Genomic DNA, 16231 nt, shown 5'->3' on the forward strand with positions numbered 1-16231 from the left:
CTTTCCCATCACCACGTCTCCAGGCGTGGAAAGGCACACTTCTGCATGCACATGAGAACACGGAGACCTTCTGTTCTCAGACCTTCCATCTGTGGAAAGGAGGGCGCAGTCAGGGTGATCCTCTGTGTGTAGGAGCTGGATACCCGGGACTGAACACACAGCGGACCCTCGAGGAATCTGGGTGGGTCTGGGTCTTTTTTTCCTTCCAAATCCTGGCCAGGAAAATATGTTTGTGGCAGGTATCTCTACACTCACATTTCATGTACTTTCTCATGCTTTTTTACTCAAATGTTTCAAAAACTTCTTTCTAAAAATAATCACCTCAAATATTTCTCCAGCTGTCAATGGAAAATTCGTGACTCCTTATTTTGTGCATCTTTGCTAGACTTTTAACTCCATCAAGAACTCCATTCCAGGGCACAAAGACACTGAATCTTGTATGGCCACACCACACTGGGAGCTGGGACGTCCCTTCTCAGCCCATCTCTCCGCGAACATCGGTCTGACTGCTGTGTGGGCGGCTGCGGTAAACGGTTCACATCACAAAGCATGAATGAAACACTGGGGTACTGAGCTGGAAAGGAGTCAGTTTCATCTGGTGCTTGACTCCCTTCTCTAACTGATCTTGGAATAGACCTGCAATGTCACGGCCCGCAAACAGCGCACTCACCAGCTTCCCCGTGCCTCAGGGCTGGCTGCTAGCACAGTGGTCTTCATGTCAGCCTGAATTTGTTTCCACACGCTCTTTCCCTCGTTGGTACTAATTCTGCGGCTCAGGGGATTCCTGACCTTCTTTCCTGTGATAATCCTTCAAGTATTGGAGTGTAACTCTCACAGTTCCCTGGCTCTCTAACCTCCCAGAGGGTCCCTGTTCTTTCTCTGTTCTTTCACTTGTTCATTCTAAGATCTTGTTAGTCCCACGAAGTCAGTCTTCAAATGAATCCCTTTTAGCAAAGATTTTCAGCGCTTGTGTTTGATGGAGAACCAGAGACACCTAATCTGCTTCCCTCTGTAAAGTATAGAGGATGAAATCTCTGAGGACCAAAGCAAGAGGAACCCAGAGTCTCAAAAAGACCAACAGAGGGGCTGGGGATTTAGCTCAGCAGGCACAAGCGCCTGCCTTGCAAGCGTGTAGTCGTGAGTTTGATCCTTGGTACGGATAAAAAAAAAAAAAAAGACCAACAGATACTCATTTTTGGGGTTTTGTTTTACTTTGTTTCTAGCATATCTCTAGTCCAGGCCTGGCAGGACCTGGCATTTATTTGAACAGATGCCCTGTTTTTAGTAAAGCATTCCCTTCACCACCTGGAAAACTAGAAATTTTGCCTGATTGTACGATCACACTCCTTCCCTACCGAAGCTTCAAAATTAGTAGCTTTTGGAAAGCAGTTAAGGTTTGCTCAGATCTGTGTTTAAGGCCAAGGTCCACCCTGAATCCAGTTTTATCCCTGCTGTGGTGGAAATGATCAGCCCTTCCTCATCAAGTAATAAAACCATGTAACTCCAATGAAATGGTGGAGGACACAGCCCTGGGTGAGAGGCTCACTTAAGTGTGAATTGCACACACTGTTCTTCCTCACACTTAGGTTGAAGATCACGTCCAGCTTGCCCGGCCATCGCCCTCCATGCTTAGGAAATGAGCACAGTAGTGGCTCCAGGACAAAGACATGTGGAGCTGTCATATCACTGCTGAAGGAAACGGTTCTTTCCATACCGAAAGGCAATGGTTCCACAGATGTGAAACACAGAAATATTTTTATGCCCTATTTTCAAATCAGAAGCAGAAGTGGCAGGGTACGGTTGTAGCTAGGAGACACTGTGCTCCCTGAATCCGTCACAGTCACAGACCCACCAGCCCTGCTCCTGAGCTCAGTCAGGAAAGGAATGCTTGCAAGGCTATTAATAAGTAGCAAAGTCCAGTCGGGCCAGAAGAGTCATCCTCCGCTCTGCTCCGAACATTCACTTCACCATAATGCATTTTGTGCTTTACTTTAAAATACTATGTGTAGACATTTTCTCAGAATTCAGTGTTGGCTACCAACCGACCTAACAAAACCTGGGTATTTTCTATGTAGTCTTAATCCACTAGAATCAAACTGAAGTAGTGACAAAATAAGGGAAATTTTAGTTTTTTAGCAAATTAACTCGTAAGCCTAAGAAATGTAGCGATTGTGAGAGGATTTAAATTAGGGGATGGTTTATAAGGCAGAATGCATAAGACTACATTGATAAGTGAAAGAAATCAGACACAGTAGCTTAAATATCACATGGTTTCTCTCACAAGAGAAACCCAACGTATAAACAAATGAAAGAGCAAAATAAAAGATATTTAATAGGAGACGGTGAGCCAGAGGTTCTGCAAAAAGAAAGGGGACCAAGGGGAAGGAGGAGGGAGAGGAGCAGAGTGGAAAGGGGACAAAAAGACTGAGCCGTGTCGTGAACAAGTGCCGGCTCCCCACCATGATTGTGACCATTACAGATTGCACACACGTACTAACAAAGCAGAGAAATAATTAAATGCACAAGGATAGAATTCCCCCAAAATAGGAGAGATCGCAAAACAGCCAGAGTTGGGCATGGGAGATGAGAGGAAACACGGAAGAACACAGTCAGGAGAAGAGATAGTAGCCAATATAAGGGCTGCCTGATACGCTACTTTCCTTTCTTAGTGTAGAATGTAAGCCAGACGGCTATATGATCTGTGGGACTTGGTGTAAATGAAAAATATTGAGATGCTTATTCATAGCTGCCAAGCGGAGCTAGCCCTGGTAAGCAGGAGACCCCAGTAGTCACAGGACACAGGCCCACGAAGCAGCCCTCCGCACAGGGGCCCCTACTTCCAAGCTCCTTAGCTAAATCCTGCCTATGAGAGCAGGACGGGGGCAGACACGAGTGTCACCTGTCACTTGATCATCCATATGATCTCCAGTGTCTTCTTTCCCAGCCTTCCCTTTGTGATCTCCGGTCCTTGGGTTGAGTGGTGGAGCCTCAGACCAAAGCAGTCACCACTCTGAGGACAGCTGTCCTCGAGTCATCTGGAGCAAGAAAGTTCTAGTGCATTCGGGCGCTGAGCTATGGGGCTTGTTTATTAGTACAGCATAGGCTGCATTTATCCTTAATGATATGCAGGGGAAGGGTAGAAACAAGAAAAAATCCTCAGATCTGAAAAGTACCACTAAGGAAAGGAAACCAGACAGTGAAAATTGATGTGATGGCGCCCATGAATTAATTTTTCATCAGTGAAGTGAAACTTTTAAAATGATCTTTACCATGTTACAATTCTATGCATATACACAGTCTGACTCCCCTCAACTCATTTAGAAGGACTATTATCCAAAAAGAGAGAAATCGCACAGTCTGTCAGTGTGGCTCAGTGTTACAGTGTGCTTATTTAGTGTGCTCAAAGTCCTAGCACTGAAAACAAAACAAAACAAAATGAAAAACAAAGAGACAGAGTACGTATTTTCCTCCCTTGGCTTCCCAATCTCTTGGCTTACTTCAGTCCTTGGCCTGATCATGGTTCATTAGCTGTGTCCAAATCATTCAGAAGCCAAGAGGAAAGCGCTCTTCTGTGGGCAGCGTTCTTCTTTGTAAGAAATATTTTATCAAACAGACTTTAATTTGGTCACCGTGATTTGATAGGTATCCCCAAACTCCTGCTGAAACGGTAGGAGCCTCATTGTTCTAACATCACTTGAAACAGGTCCCTTTCTCCTTGTTTCTTGGCAGTAGCTTGGATGTCACTGTTCCTTCAAAGCTGTTCCTCGTTGCTCTCAAACACGGGATTGCTGTAGGACGCCACCCGGCCGCACCCCGGCATGTCAGAGTAGAAGATTTGATTGAGTGGAGGCCAGCTGGAGTCCTCTGCCAAGCTCTGCTGCCATACCCGATATTGGCTTTTTGATCGATAACCAAAGCATCTTTTGATCCCAATCCATAGAGCTCGGTTTTCAATAATAGTCTCCTGCAAAATAAAGAGCCACTGTTTACACGGGGAGGTCAAGTACTGTAACACTGGCACCCTCCAAAGGTCACCAGACCACTGCTACACTGCTTGGACCTAGTCTGACAGAGAATGTGGTGGTTTCATGGCAAAAGTCTGGGTGCCCCAAACTTTCTTGCTGAAGTAACACTTCTGAGAAAAGAAAAAATGTAATTACCAGCACCTGGAAGTCAAGCTAGCTCAAAAATGAAATTTCTTTTGAGTCTTACATCTAAAATTTAAAATCATTCAAATTCCAGTACCATATCACATCTGTCTTTGATTTAATATAAAAAAAGCACTTTAAAAATGCCACCAGGTAGAATTAGGTCAATAGAAGGATGTGGCATGTTTGTGCTGTATCTTGGGTACACTCTGCTGTGTCCCTGTTCAGTCCTGGACACAGGCCGATGAATTTGGACCATGGCTTTTACCTCTGAGTTTGAACTAGATTCTGATTGCAGCTCTCTCACCTATTAGGAACAAATGAATTACCCTATCTGAATCTCAGTGGTTAGAAATGATAATCTTCTCCTTATGCTTGTTGTTCATATTGTAATCCCACAGTCATCCAAGTATTGCAGTCCTCTTTTTAGTCTTCCTCACAATCCAAAAAGTTGTGTTTATAATCCCATTGAGACATTATTGGAATCCCAGCAAGTTAATTTTAATCTATCACCACCAATGCAACCCATGTCGAGAGTAAAGACATCAAGATATATTCCAAATTAGGGGCAGCCAAAGGGTCCTAAATCTAATCCTCATGAGGACATGTGGACAAAGGCCTTGATCCTAGGCCTCTCTCAGAATTTGTTACCTTGTGAAGAAGTGGGGTGGTTCAGGGATGAGTGATAATGAGGATGGTGGGAATTATGGGAGTAACTTGAGCTGGCTGGCCAGGTGCAAGAATGGCATCTCTGTAAATTGCAGAGATAAATATGCAGAAGGATCAATTTACATAAACCAATTAGGGTCATAATGGAGTTTTTTGGGGAGGCTATTGATTTGGTTTCTGATGTGCAAACTCTTGTGCCCTGGGGAGTCATATCCTCTTATGTTGAGGTTTGTACCCAGTTGACATTCCCGGAGCTATTTGCTCTAACACCTCACAAGCGTATATCCTGTACATATGCTTTACGGAGAACACTATGTGAGGAAACAGGACTGTCTGATGGCTTTAGAAATTACATACCAACACCTTGGCTGGCCTTATTTGCAATGCTTACAGCCAATTGCACAGAGAATGAAATACCCTAGCCAGCTAGGAAATGAGTCTCCAAATAATCAAAGTTACAGTAATTGTTTTGCATTCAGTGGGAGTCACAGGAACTGTCTCCCACAGTGCAGATTATCTGCCATGAAGGGAAGGCAGGGCAGGGCAGGGCAGGGCAGGGCAGGGCAGGGCAGGGCAGGGCAGGGCAGGGCATGATTCTCAACCTTGACTCACATTTCTGAAACATTCATGTAAAGAACAGCGTGCACCGTGGCCCCATTCACAGATGTCTCCAACCTTTCCCTTCACTGAAATGCATTTTAAGATTTAAAAAACTGTGTCGCTAGAAACATGGTGGACTGCCATTGTATTGCATGAGTTAGATAGGACCTTGGACATAACCCAAGTTATTATGTACAATACAGAGTGTGTAAAAGGTTAGCATATTAATTTTCCATTTTAATCTAGTTGGTCACAAAAAAATGAGCATTGGAAATGTTATCATGAAAGTAACAGAGAAAAACATGAAGATCTAGGCTGTCCTACAGAACAGAAGCTGCTTTCAATGTCCAACAGTAGCATCTTTGTGAAATAGAAAGAGTTAATTTATAGGATTCTAAAGGAACTTTACCACAGATAACAATGTCCCTAAAATCCACAGATCTTTGTTGAGCTGCATCAACATGGAAAGAATGGAGAACAGCTCGAATCTTTCCTCTGAAAAGTGCCCATCTTCTGGCAGGCCGCTGAAGATCCAAGTTTTGTGTTCCGGCATCAGCTTCCTGCAAACCTGAGGGCTCATCTGGCTGGACCTGTTATTCTACTTTCTCACAAGGGTGTTGTCCCTTTCCTTTAACAGGAAAACTATCCTTCTCCTTAGAGCTGGAGTAAGGCAGGTGCATTGATACCAACTAAAAGCTTATAAGTCTAACTTAGCCCGCGTAACCTTAGAGACCTTCAAAAGGAAGAAATACGGAGAGAATGAAAAAAGAGAGAGTGGAGAGAGGGAGTGAAAGGGAAGGGGGAGAGGGAGAGGAAGAGGGAAAGAAATTAGTGCGCTCAACCTTGCCTGGAGCTTTGCTCAGTCCGAGAAGTGAGGTGACCTGTGTCACCCTGCTGGTCTGGAAGGGGAAATGGAAGCACTGAGAGGTGACTGTCCTGTCACTCTACATTACAAATTATTTGGAGAGCTGGAAACAGATGAAAAGCCTGCGTGAGATTCTATTCTTAGGACGACTCCACCACATGAGTTTTTTTGACTAGCTGTAGCCTGTGCGAACTTACATCCTTACATTCATACTCACTTCTTCTCTTAGAAGGAATTTAAAATGGTGGCGATTCCAACATTTGAGCCATCCACATTAGCTCCCGTGTCTCAGAGACAGATGGTGACACTTGGCACAGTAAGGTCTCGTTTACACTGGTTTAATTTCGGGCCTATCTGGGTTAGGAGTAGGGTTAGACCTCAGCAAACTTGACAACAGTTGCAAGTGCAAAAGGTGGGCCATGCCCTTCCAAAACCTGGCTGGACCATGTGTCACAGGCTAGCTCCATGGCATGGGATTAACACAGTCCAACCCAGGAATCCTTAGTACCCTCCGACATATGTGCCTAGAGCCCCCAGAAACACCTTGCCTGTTCATTATTGTTTGGGTCTTTCACACTCTGCTATGCTCATTGCATCGAGGAGGAAAGCACTGTCTGCAATTTCCAGTTGCATCACTTTCACCAAAGCCTCAAGTGGCTTTGATGTGTCCTGAGGACCAGCTGATGGCAGGGAAGGGGAGCTTTGAGAGGCTGGAAGTGGCAGTTGAAGGACCTGGCACTGGGATTGGTGTGCTTCAATGTTACATTTTCAATTTAAAAGCTACCAGGAACCCACACTAAATGTTCACATGTACATCTCTATTTCTCACTTAACGTGAAAAACAAAGAAACTGGTTTTCATGAGCATTAAATTACCCTTTCTATTTGCTGGTAATGGACAGGGTTATCTAGATGTCCCTCAAAGCCATATAGATGGGACTTTTAGGAGGTGACAGAATCATGTGTGTAATATGCATCAGTGGACTGATTAGCTCACTGATAGGTTTATAGCTGAGTATGACATAGAAAGGTTAAGCTGAGTGAGAGGAGGAGGGCCCTGGTAGGAAGAGGTGGGGCACTACGGGCATTCCAGGAAGGGTGTATGTCCCCCCTCCTCCATGATCCTTGTCTGCTTCCGCCTGCCATGCCATGAGCTATTCCTTCTCCACCACACTCCTCTGCTGTGCCACCCTGCCCTGGAGCCACCCAGCTATGGACTGAGCCCCCTACAAACTGTTAACCGAAATGAACCTTATCTTAAGTTGTAGGTGTCAAGTAATGTGTCCCAGGAATGAGAAAGGAACTGAGATACCTCCTTTCTCCCTGAACAGTGTAAGCTCCGCCCCTCTGTCATCTTCCTCCCCCAGGTAGTGTGGACCATGACACAGCACATGGCAAACAATGCTTGTGGGAAGATGAATGACTAACAAATGACTGAAGGACTGATGGATACAAGTAAGAAGTGGTTAGTGCCACAAGAAATAGTGTAGTAGTAAAGAGCTTTGTGTCAAAATATTAAGAGAAAGTGACAGTTAACTACCCTACAGCTCATTCCCTAAACTCTTCCCTTTCCACCCAAAAGGAAAACAAATAGCCTAAGCATGATGCCTAACTTTTGCCATGGATTCCCTTTCCAAAAATCCTCTTCTACTCAGGATCACAAAAAGACTTCTAACCAATACGCATAAAAGGAAGTCAGGGATTGGGCTGCAAAAAAAAAAAAAAAAGCAACTTAGTTTCCTGATTTAAAAAATGCAAATTTGAGGGAATAAGAGCTCACTGGTATCTCTGCTTTCACTTTCTCCCTGCATGAAAACATTTCTGTCACACAGCTACTGAGAGCTCTCTGAGAACCGTGATCAACAAGCATAAACAGGACAGGCCACACCTGGACAGGCAGGAAGATGCAGACCCCCAAAGGCATCACTGAGTCCTGCAGCCGCATATTTTCACTCTTCTTGTGGAGTCAATAAATGCTCTTACTGTTTAAGCTACTGTTAACTCAGCTCCGTTATTCACCCAGTGCAGGGAGAAGCGGGATGAAAAGTGACAATTAATGGGTTCAGGATTCTTTTAGGGCGATGCAAATGTTCCAGAATTAGATAGAGTTTATGATTACACAATTCAGGGTTCTATTTAAAAAATCACTGAAAAGGCAAATGGCATAGTGTGTGAATTGTTATGGTTTAGTTCTAAAATGTCCCCCAAAGGGACAGAAGTGGGACTTTGGAAGGTGATTGGGTCAGTGGTGCACTGTATCATCAGTAGTCTACTGGTGAGTTCTTGGGTGACTGTGCTGCTTTGAAGGTGGGGCCTGGTCAGAAGAGGCGGGGTCTCTGGGGGCATGACCTAGCGTCTCCATGCCACCCCCTCCTTCCTGGTCACCATAGCATAAGCAGCTTTCGACTGCCAGGCCTTTCTGCCATGCTGTGTCTCCCTTGAAGCTGGCTGACCGTGGCCTGAACCCACACAACTGTGAGCCAATATGAACCTCTTCTCCTTTAAATTGTTGGTGCCATGCCAGGGATATGGCTCAGTGGTACAGTACCTGCCTAGCAAGTGCAAGGTCCTGAGTTTGATTGCTGGCACACACAAACAAAAAATTGTTGGTGCCAGGTATTTTTTGTCCCAGTGATGGAAGAGCTAATTAATACATGAATCAGATCATGGGTTTTATGTTTTGTTTAGGTCTCTATTTGGTAATTTTAGAAATGACTATGATCTTAAAGATCATAATTCCATCCTTCCTGACCCCATTTTAAATATGAGAAAACTAATGGCCTGTTGGAAATGCATCAGAGAAAAGCAGTTTGCTCACAGTGTGGACAACAGGGAGCTACTTGCAGTGCTGAGCTCTGTCCACCACAAGTGGTGCATTTTCACAATCTCAGGTCCCCCGCCACACTCACCCAGGGCCAGCAGCCTGAGGCACTTACCTCCATGAACAGGGACACAAGGAAGTTGGAGCTCAGCATGATGACAATGCAGACCCGCCACAGGACAGGAGTGCAGAGCAGCTGGGAGCGGAAGACAAAGCCCAGTTACTCTAAGAACAAATTCATGCTGGAAAATGTTCACATCTTCACAGCGTACAATTTCATCAGTCATAAATTGTACGTAAAATGCGTATGTGTATAGGCATATATGTGTACATATATACATAAATGCACGTATATAGACATAGATAAATAATGTCTATAGATATTTATACAGAAAAATGTTTAGAAAGATTATTCGGTTTTCTTTGGAAAGATTATTCTCAATAATTCCAATGATTTGGGGATTATGCTAGTTGCTCTTTTCTTTTCTTTCATCTCTAGAATTTCTAAATTCCCTAAAATAACTTTGGTCAATTTACAATCAAAATAAATAATAATAAAAGCATTTTTGTTGGCTTGCTTTGATTTGCTTTGAAGAGGGAATGAAGGAATGTGGCTTGAAAATATTCCTGAGATACATGTGTCAAGCCAAACCATGGGGCAGGGCTGCCCTTGTCTCTCCAGTACCATGGCTTTTCTCACCCTTGTCTTACCCTTGAGCACTGAGCCAGGGCTTCACCCTCACAATGGTGCCATATATATATATATGGTGGATGGATGGGTGGGTGGATGGATGAGTGGATGGGAGGGTGGATGGATGAGTGGATGGAAGGATGGATGGATGGATGGATGGATGGATGGATGGATGGATGGATGAGTGGATGGGTGGATGGATGAGTGGATGGATGGATGGATGGGAGGATAGATGAATGGATGGATGGATGGATGGGTGAGTGGATAGGTGGATGGATGAGTGGATGGGAAAGTGAATGGATGAGTGGATGGAAGGGTGGATGGCTGAATGGGTGTATGGATAGATAGATAGATGGATGGGGGTGGATGAATGGATGGATGGATTGGTAGGTGGGTGGGTGATGGATGGATTGGTAGATGGATGAATGGATGGGTGGATGGATGGATGGATGGAGGGAGGGTTGGAGGGATGGATGGATGGATGAGTGGGTGGATGGATGAAAAACACAAGCACACTCTTCCTTATTCAGCACCATCTTGTACATTACCTCATATACTGATCAGAATAAAAGCTGATAAAAATCTATGGAAAATGGTGTCCCCAAAGTTAAAAACTCAAATCCATTTCTAGGAATTCATCCCAGAGCTATATTTGTACATGACTAAGATGATATATTTATGTGCTATACGTATTGATAAGGTTATTTTACTACCTCTTTACTTGAAATAGTAAAAAAATGGGGGAAAAGTCCTTAAGTGTCTATCACTAGAGAATCAACATATAAATTATGGTTGATGCATAATATATACCATGTAGTATAATACATAGAATATGTGTTATCATTGAAAAGAATGAGGCATACTTATGTGCTGATAGGAATAAGTACCAAAATACACTGTCACATGCCAGAAGCAAGGTGCAGGACTGTGCATGTGATTGCAGCAATCATGAAAATGTTCCACTCAGATTTCCTGCTGCTGGGAAGATAAATACACACAGCTATGAAAATGTTCCATTCAGATCTCCTGCTGCTGGGAAGATAAATAACAGATACCCCAACTACTATGCTCAGGATCGCCACCACGTTCACCATAAAGCCTTCTCATGGGTAGCTCAAAGCCGGTGAGTGAGGACAGCTGCGGTTCTCATGAAACTCGCTACTGTGAGAGCGGACACGTGCGAGAGGCAAGTCTGGCTCTGCACGCAGAACTGCAGGGCAGACGAGGACTCTGCTCACACAGTGCCCCTTCCTTGCCTGTCTCCTACACAGAGGTCAGGTCTGCATCGTGGCGTCCTACCTTTCGCCACCTGCCCTGACTTTCTATGCTTTTCCCCAACAGCATCTCCTCCAAAATCTCCTGCACAACGCCTCTCACTCTGACCTCTACATCCTGGCTCCCTGAACAAATGTAATAGCTGCTACTGCTCATGTAAAAAGCGGGAGACAGTATAAACACAAGAACTACATGCACACTTCTGTATGTATGTATAAAGTAAGAGAAAGAACTTAAACTGACCCCAGAGAAGAGCTGAGTGGGAAATGTTCACTATCTTTTAATTTTTTAATTTAACCCACAGTAATGTATACTTATTAAAAACAAATTAATATATATATTTTTAAAGTTAGTATCTAGGTTGCAAAACAGCAGGATTCCATTCAAATGAAATAAACTTCATAAATTAATCAATGCACATTACTATATGAATTTTAAAAGATTGAGAATGCAGTAAGTAATATGTTTCTTGCCTGAATAGTCTACATTTTTCCAGAATGAACTCACATTTGTGTATAATAAGAGCAAACATGATTATTTGAAAATGTGGACAATTCCTTTTTTACAGGAACCTGTGTATGGTGCGGGCAGTAGTGAGTCAGCAGAGGCTCCTGTCAACCAAGAATGCTCCCTGCTTTGCTACACAGGAGCTGCCCGCTGCTCTGCAGAGCCCACGGATACCAAAGAGTAAATCAAACCCAACGTGGCTTCACTTTAACATCTGCAGTGCTAAGAAGTGGTAAGTAGCAGGCTGAGTCTATTTCCACAAAGAGCTCCTCTAATTAATGAAGTCTCTGGACTACAATGGTCAATACACTGCTAGCCTAAGAAGCACAATTATAAAAAGAAACGAATGGAGATATTTGTTAGCAGATCCAGTGTCACTGCGTGCTTGTGAAGGTTTTGTTGGTTTGAAATGCACTGAGCGCTGTAAATGCGTCTCTGCATTTAGGAACCTAATGCATACTGATTGTCAATCCTTTCTTTTCCATTTTATGCCATTTGATGTGCAAGGAAGGGTAAAATGAGGATGAATGAGGTTTCGTCTTGGCCTTCTTAAATCTCATCTTTAAGATGGAGGCAAGCAGGCACTCAAAGCACCCAGTTTAAAAAACTCAACTTCTCTAGTCTTCTCTTCTGCACTGTGTTTATTTTAATTCAACGGTTATATTTTAATTCAAAATAAATAGGTTAGAGGAATCAAATTACATGTTTTTGCCTTGCTTGAAAATGTAATTGTGCCTGCATTGCAGGATGTCAGAGTCGTCTCAGTATTACAAAGTGCAAAAGAGTACACATTTTGAATAAACTTTCAGACACTCAGTATGAATATACAGAAAAACATGTTTTTAAAAAGTAAAAAAAAAATGTTAATACATATTTGAGAATTAACCAACAATATGTTACCGGCAAAATTGCTTTAAACAGCTTCAAAACAGAAATACTTCAGAGGAAATTCTCACACACTCGAAAAAGGAAACATAAATAGATTTTTTTTCTCTAATCTAATCATGGATCTTTAAAAAGAAAACGTTCAATATTTTTCAAAGGCTGTCTTTAGTCTTAGGAAATCAAAACTAGATGGAATTTTATTTCTGGGTCAGTTTAAATTAAAAATGGATTTGAATTTAGCATTCTTTTAAATTCGCCCATGCCCAAAGTATATAATTGGTGTCAGATACCCATCTGAATGGCAATTGTGACTTGTGTTTTGAAGTTGCATTGTCACAAAGCTATAAAACGTTATCATATCCCATAGATGACACTTACATCCAAACGCCTGTACAAGTCCGGAATATCAGCAAATAGAATGAATAAACACACACCCAGCTGTAAAATCACCACAAGGACAAATACATCTGAAGAAATAAGAACGCAAGCTATCATTTCAAGAAATCAGAATACGAAATGTCACATCTATTGACAGACATATCCTAGATTAACACTGATTAAATTTACTTGATTTCAAAATTCAACCCAGCATAATAGATGGAAAGCACTCATTTCTATGCAGTGCATCTCACCTTTACAATTTATAAGCATGTCCTTGAGGCAGGTAGAAACTTTCAATTGCGTGTTATCAGTTTCAATTAATAAAAGGGGTAAATATATAGAGGAGAACATGAAAAACAAAATTTTAATAATTGCTTTAAACACATTCAACTACCCCAGTACAAATCATCTGCCTCAAAATTTTTTTCTGGAAAAAAGAAGGCTGTAAATAAATACATTTTAAATTGTATTTATGTGGAAGTCAGCAGCATCTGATTGCTTCCTTATCCTAAGAAGGCTAGGGACAAAATAATTTTCCCTGAGCCAACAAATTTTTAGGAGGATGTGGATTCTTTGACTCATGCTTCTGAATTATCCCAATTAGCCAGGCAGTGATGGTTACAAATGTCCCAGAGACTAAACAGGTGACCTATTCCTACTCCTAACACTCCACCCCACCCCAGAACACAAGAAGATGAGACATCCTTCAGGCAAGAGCCTCTGCAATCCTCCACAGCCAGGCACCTCCAGGTTGGACCCACCCCCAGCTTGTCACCACACAGGGCCATCCCCACCACTGTTTTCATGACTGGAGACAGGTTCTAGCTGTGTACTATGACCTTTCTCTTCACTGCTCCTGGGATGAATTTGGACAAGTCCTCAAAAAAAAAATTAATCTTCCTAATTTGGAGCAATCCCAAGAAATGACACCTAAAGACAAACTTTAGTGAAGGAATGGGAGAAAGTAACCTGCACATTTAATGCAGCTCTGAAGCAGCAAAACCCCATGGAAATGAGGTTGCAGGATGTGTTTGTTGTACAGAGCTCTGGAGTGGAAATCAGGGGACACTAGAGAAGAACCACCTTGACAGCTGCTCCCTGCATGGCCTGGCATATCTGCTGCTCTCTCTAAAGATCTCTCACCTCTGGTCCCACACAGTTCTACTCACAGTTCGTGTAGGTGGGCTGCCTGAATGGTCTTCCTTTGGAGAAGATGAGAGCCACGATAATGCAATTGATTGTTCCCAAGAACCATATAGTAGTGTTCTCATAACTTGTGTAGGAACCATTAGCTCCAGTTTTTTCTGGAGCAGTTGGAAAGATGGTTAACTTTGAGATGTTTTGATTTTGCACTGTGCAGGCACTGTAAAGGAAGCAACAACAGCAGTAAAACTAATGAGGTGAAATGTAAAGCCCTTAGGAACCATGTGTATCCACAGGACTCAATGCTAGTGTCCAGAAAAGCACTCAACACTTCTAAATTGCCTATATTCTGGTAAAAAATGTATTGAAAAAACAAGGAAGAAAATATCAAGCAGATTAACCTACACTACAGATAGGTAGATAGACAGACAGACAGATAGATAGATAGATAGATAGATAGATAGATAGATGTCAGATAGACCCAAAAAATTCTCTAGCCATCAAATTGTGTACCCATCATGTATATTTAAGGCTACAACATGAAGAAGAGGAAGTCATGATCCTTCTTACCTTGAGCAGCTTATCTCTGATAAGTTATAAGTAGAGTGACCACAAAACTTGTCACTGAACAGAGACAGTTTTAAAAGGGGAAAAACAATAATAATTACCCTAGGACATCACTTAAATTGGGCTGCATAAATTGGGGCATATAAAGCAAACTATAATCCCTGGCCATCCTAAATGTAATAAATGATCTTTGATCGTTATCATGCAGCCCAGACAAAGGTACACTCCAATAAGTGATACCATCAAACTGTGCTAAGGAGAAGAAATAAGTGTTGTGAATTTACCCAAAGGGCTTATGGAAGCCAAAACCTCTGGCAGGAGGAAGATTCATTGGCTACTCTTCACGTTGGCCAGATGATAGAAATTAGGCTGTGAGGGTGGAACTGAGAATGTAATCATACCTGTGCAACTCCATGGAATACCAGGGCTGTTTCTGCACCAAGACAAAGCCCACAATATGCATGGCCAGGCTGAGGAGGATGTTGAGGATGACAGAGAGCAGCAGAGGTGGGGAAATCAGCCGTCCTGCAGGTCTGAAAGGCACCAGCTTTGGGTAGGCACCATTCAGATTCACTACAAAATAAATTCAAGCTTCATGTTGATGAGAGCAGGGAAATGCATTTCTCACCATCAAAATGGCATAACAGCTTTGGCCTACCCGTCTGAGGGAAGGAACACATCACACACTGAAGGAATGAAACATTTAATGGATTTTAACCCAAGTCACATGAGAAATTCTTAAAGGAGCACTCATAGACAATCCCAAGATGCCATTGGCTATTAAGTAAGCAGAACTATTAAAGTATAGGAAATGGAGTGACGGAATGTACCCTTTCAGGCACCACTTGTGGAAATGTAACTTGATATAAAATTTCTGCAGAGAAATTTGGCAAGTATGAAAAAGTGGGAAATGTTTATTGTTTTAGACAGCTCTCCCACTTCAAGAAATGTATCCTAAGCTGAAAAATCAACATGTGGAAAGACAGTCACCACAGCATGGTCTAAGATAAGTTCTGGTACATCTGTATCATGCAGGGACCCGCAGTGGCCATGAAGCCATGTTGGAAAATAGTGACAAATGAGGAGTGACAAAAGCGACATGGGCAGTGTACAGCTCCAAGGTCCTGTCTCTCCAGAGAAACACAGAAACACATGTAGAAACTACTTTTCAGAAACCTGAGAAAGACAAGAGCTAACAGCAGCAAAGTGAGCACCAAACCAAGGAGTCAACTCTAAAAATGGTAAGAAGGTTCCGTGGCATTTTCCCTTTTATTAGTCTCACTCCCTCACTGACTCCCAGAGGAGGCTGGAGATGGAGCCTGTGTTCCCAGAGAGGGACTCAGGTCCCAGTTAAAGCGGAAGCACAGTAGGGGGCGACCTGTGCGACGAATCACGAGTCTCCACTTCACCTCACCTGGGAGTTGCTCAGGACAGAAAAGCATCACATTGTTTGAAAACCGAATCTAGACTTCCGGAAGAACATGGCAGATAGATAGCAGCAGCTACGGAGGCTCTCTGAGATACCCCAAATCCAGGAATGGTGTGGTACAAGGAGTCCTAAGCAAGGGGAGATACACCCTGCTGACCCAGGAATGAACTAAGCTAAGAGAAACCAACTGGAAATCCAATCCTGGTGCTATAACAGGAACAGATAAAATCTCAGCATGGAAGCTAGAACCC

At 42.9% G+C, this 16231-nt stretch overlaps 1 protein-coding gene across 2 annotated transcripts in view; it reads right to left on the reverse strand.

Moving 5' to 3' along the window:
• Positions 1-3059: 3059 nt before the first annotated feature.
• The window catches only part of Atp13a4 (ATPase 13A4), a 123859-nt gene continuing 110687 nt past the window's right edge, over positions 3060-16231 (reverse strand). For both annotated transcript variants that reach the window (XM_063261243.1, XM_013140753.3), the window contains 5 exons: positions 14953-15124; positions 14011-14204; positions 12839-12927; positions 9218-9298; positions 3060-3964 (listed from right to left, as the gene is read on the reverse strand). In XM_063261243.1, coding sequence (XP_063117313.1) covers positions 3752-3964; positions 9218-9298; positions 12839-12927; positions 14011-14204; positions 14953-15124 — 749 coding nt within the window. In that variant the 3' untranslated portion in view covers positions 3060-3751. The remainder of the gene's footprint in view (positions 3965-9217; positions 9299-12838; positions 12928-14010; positions 14205-14952; positions 15125-16231) is intronic.

The sequence above is a fragment of the Cavia porcellus genome, unplaced genomic scaffold (assembly GCF_034190915.1).
Source record: "Cavia porcellus strain 051 isolate PalLab524CR breed Dunkin Hartley unplaced genomic scaffold, mCavPor4.1 scaffold_14, whole genome shotgun sequence".
NCBI lineage: Eukaryota > Metazoa > Chordata > Mammalia > Rodentia > Caviidae > Cavia > Cavia porcellus.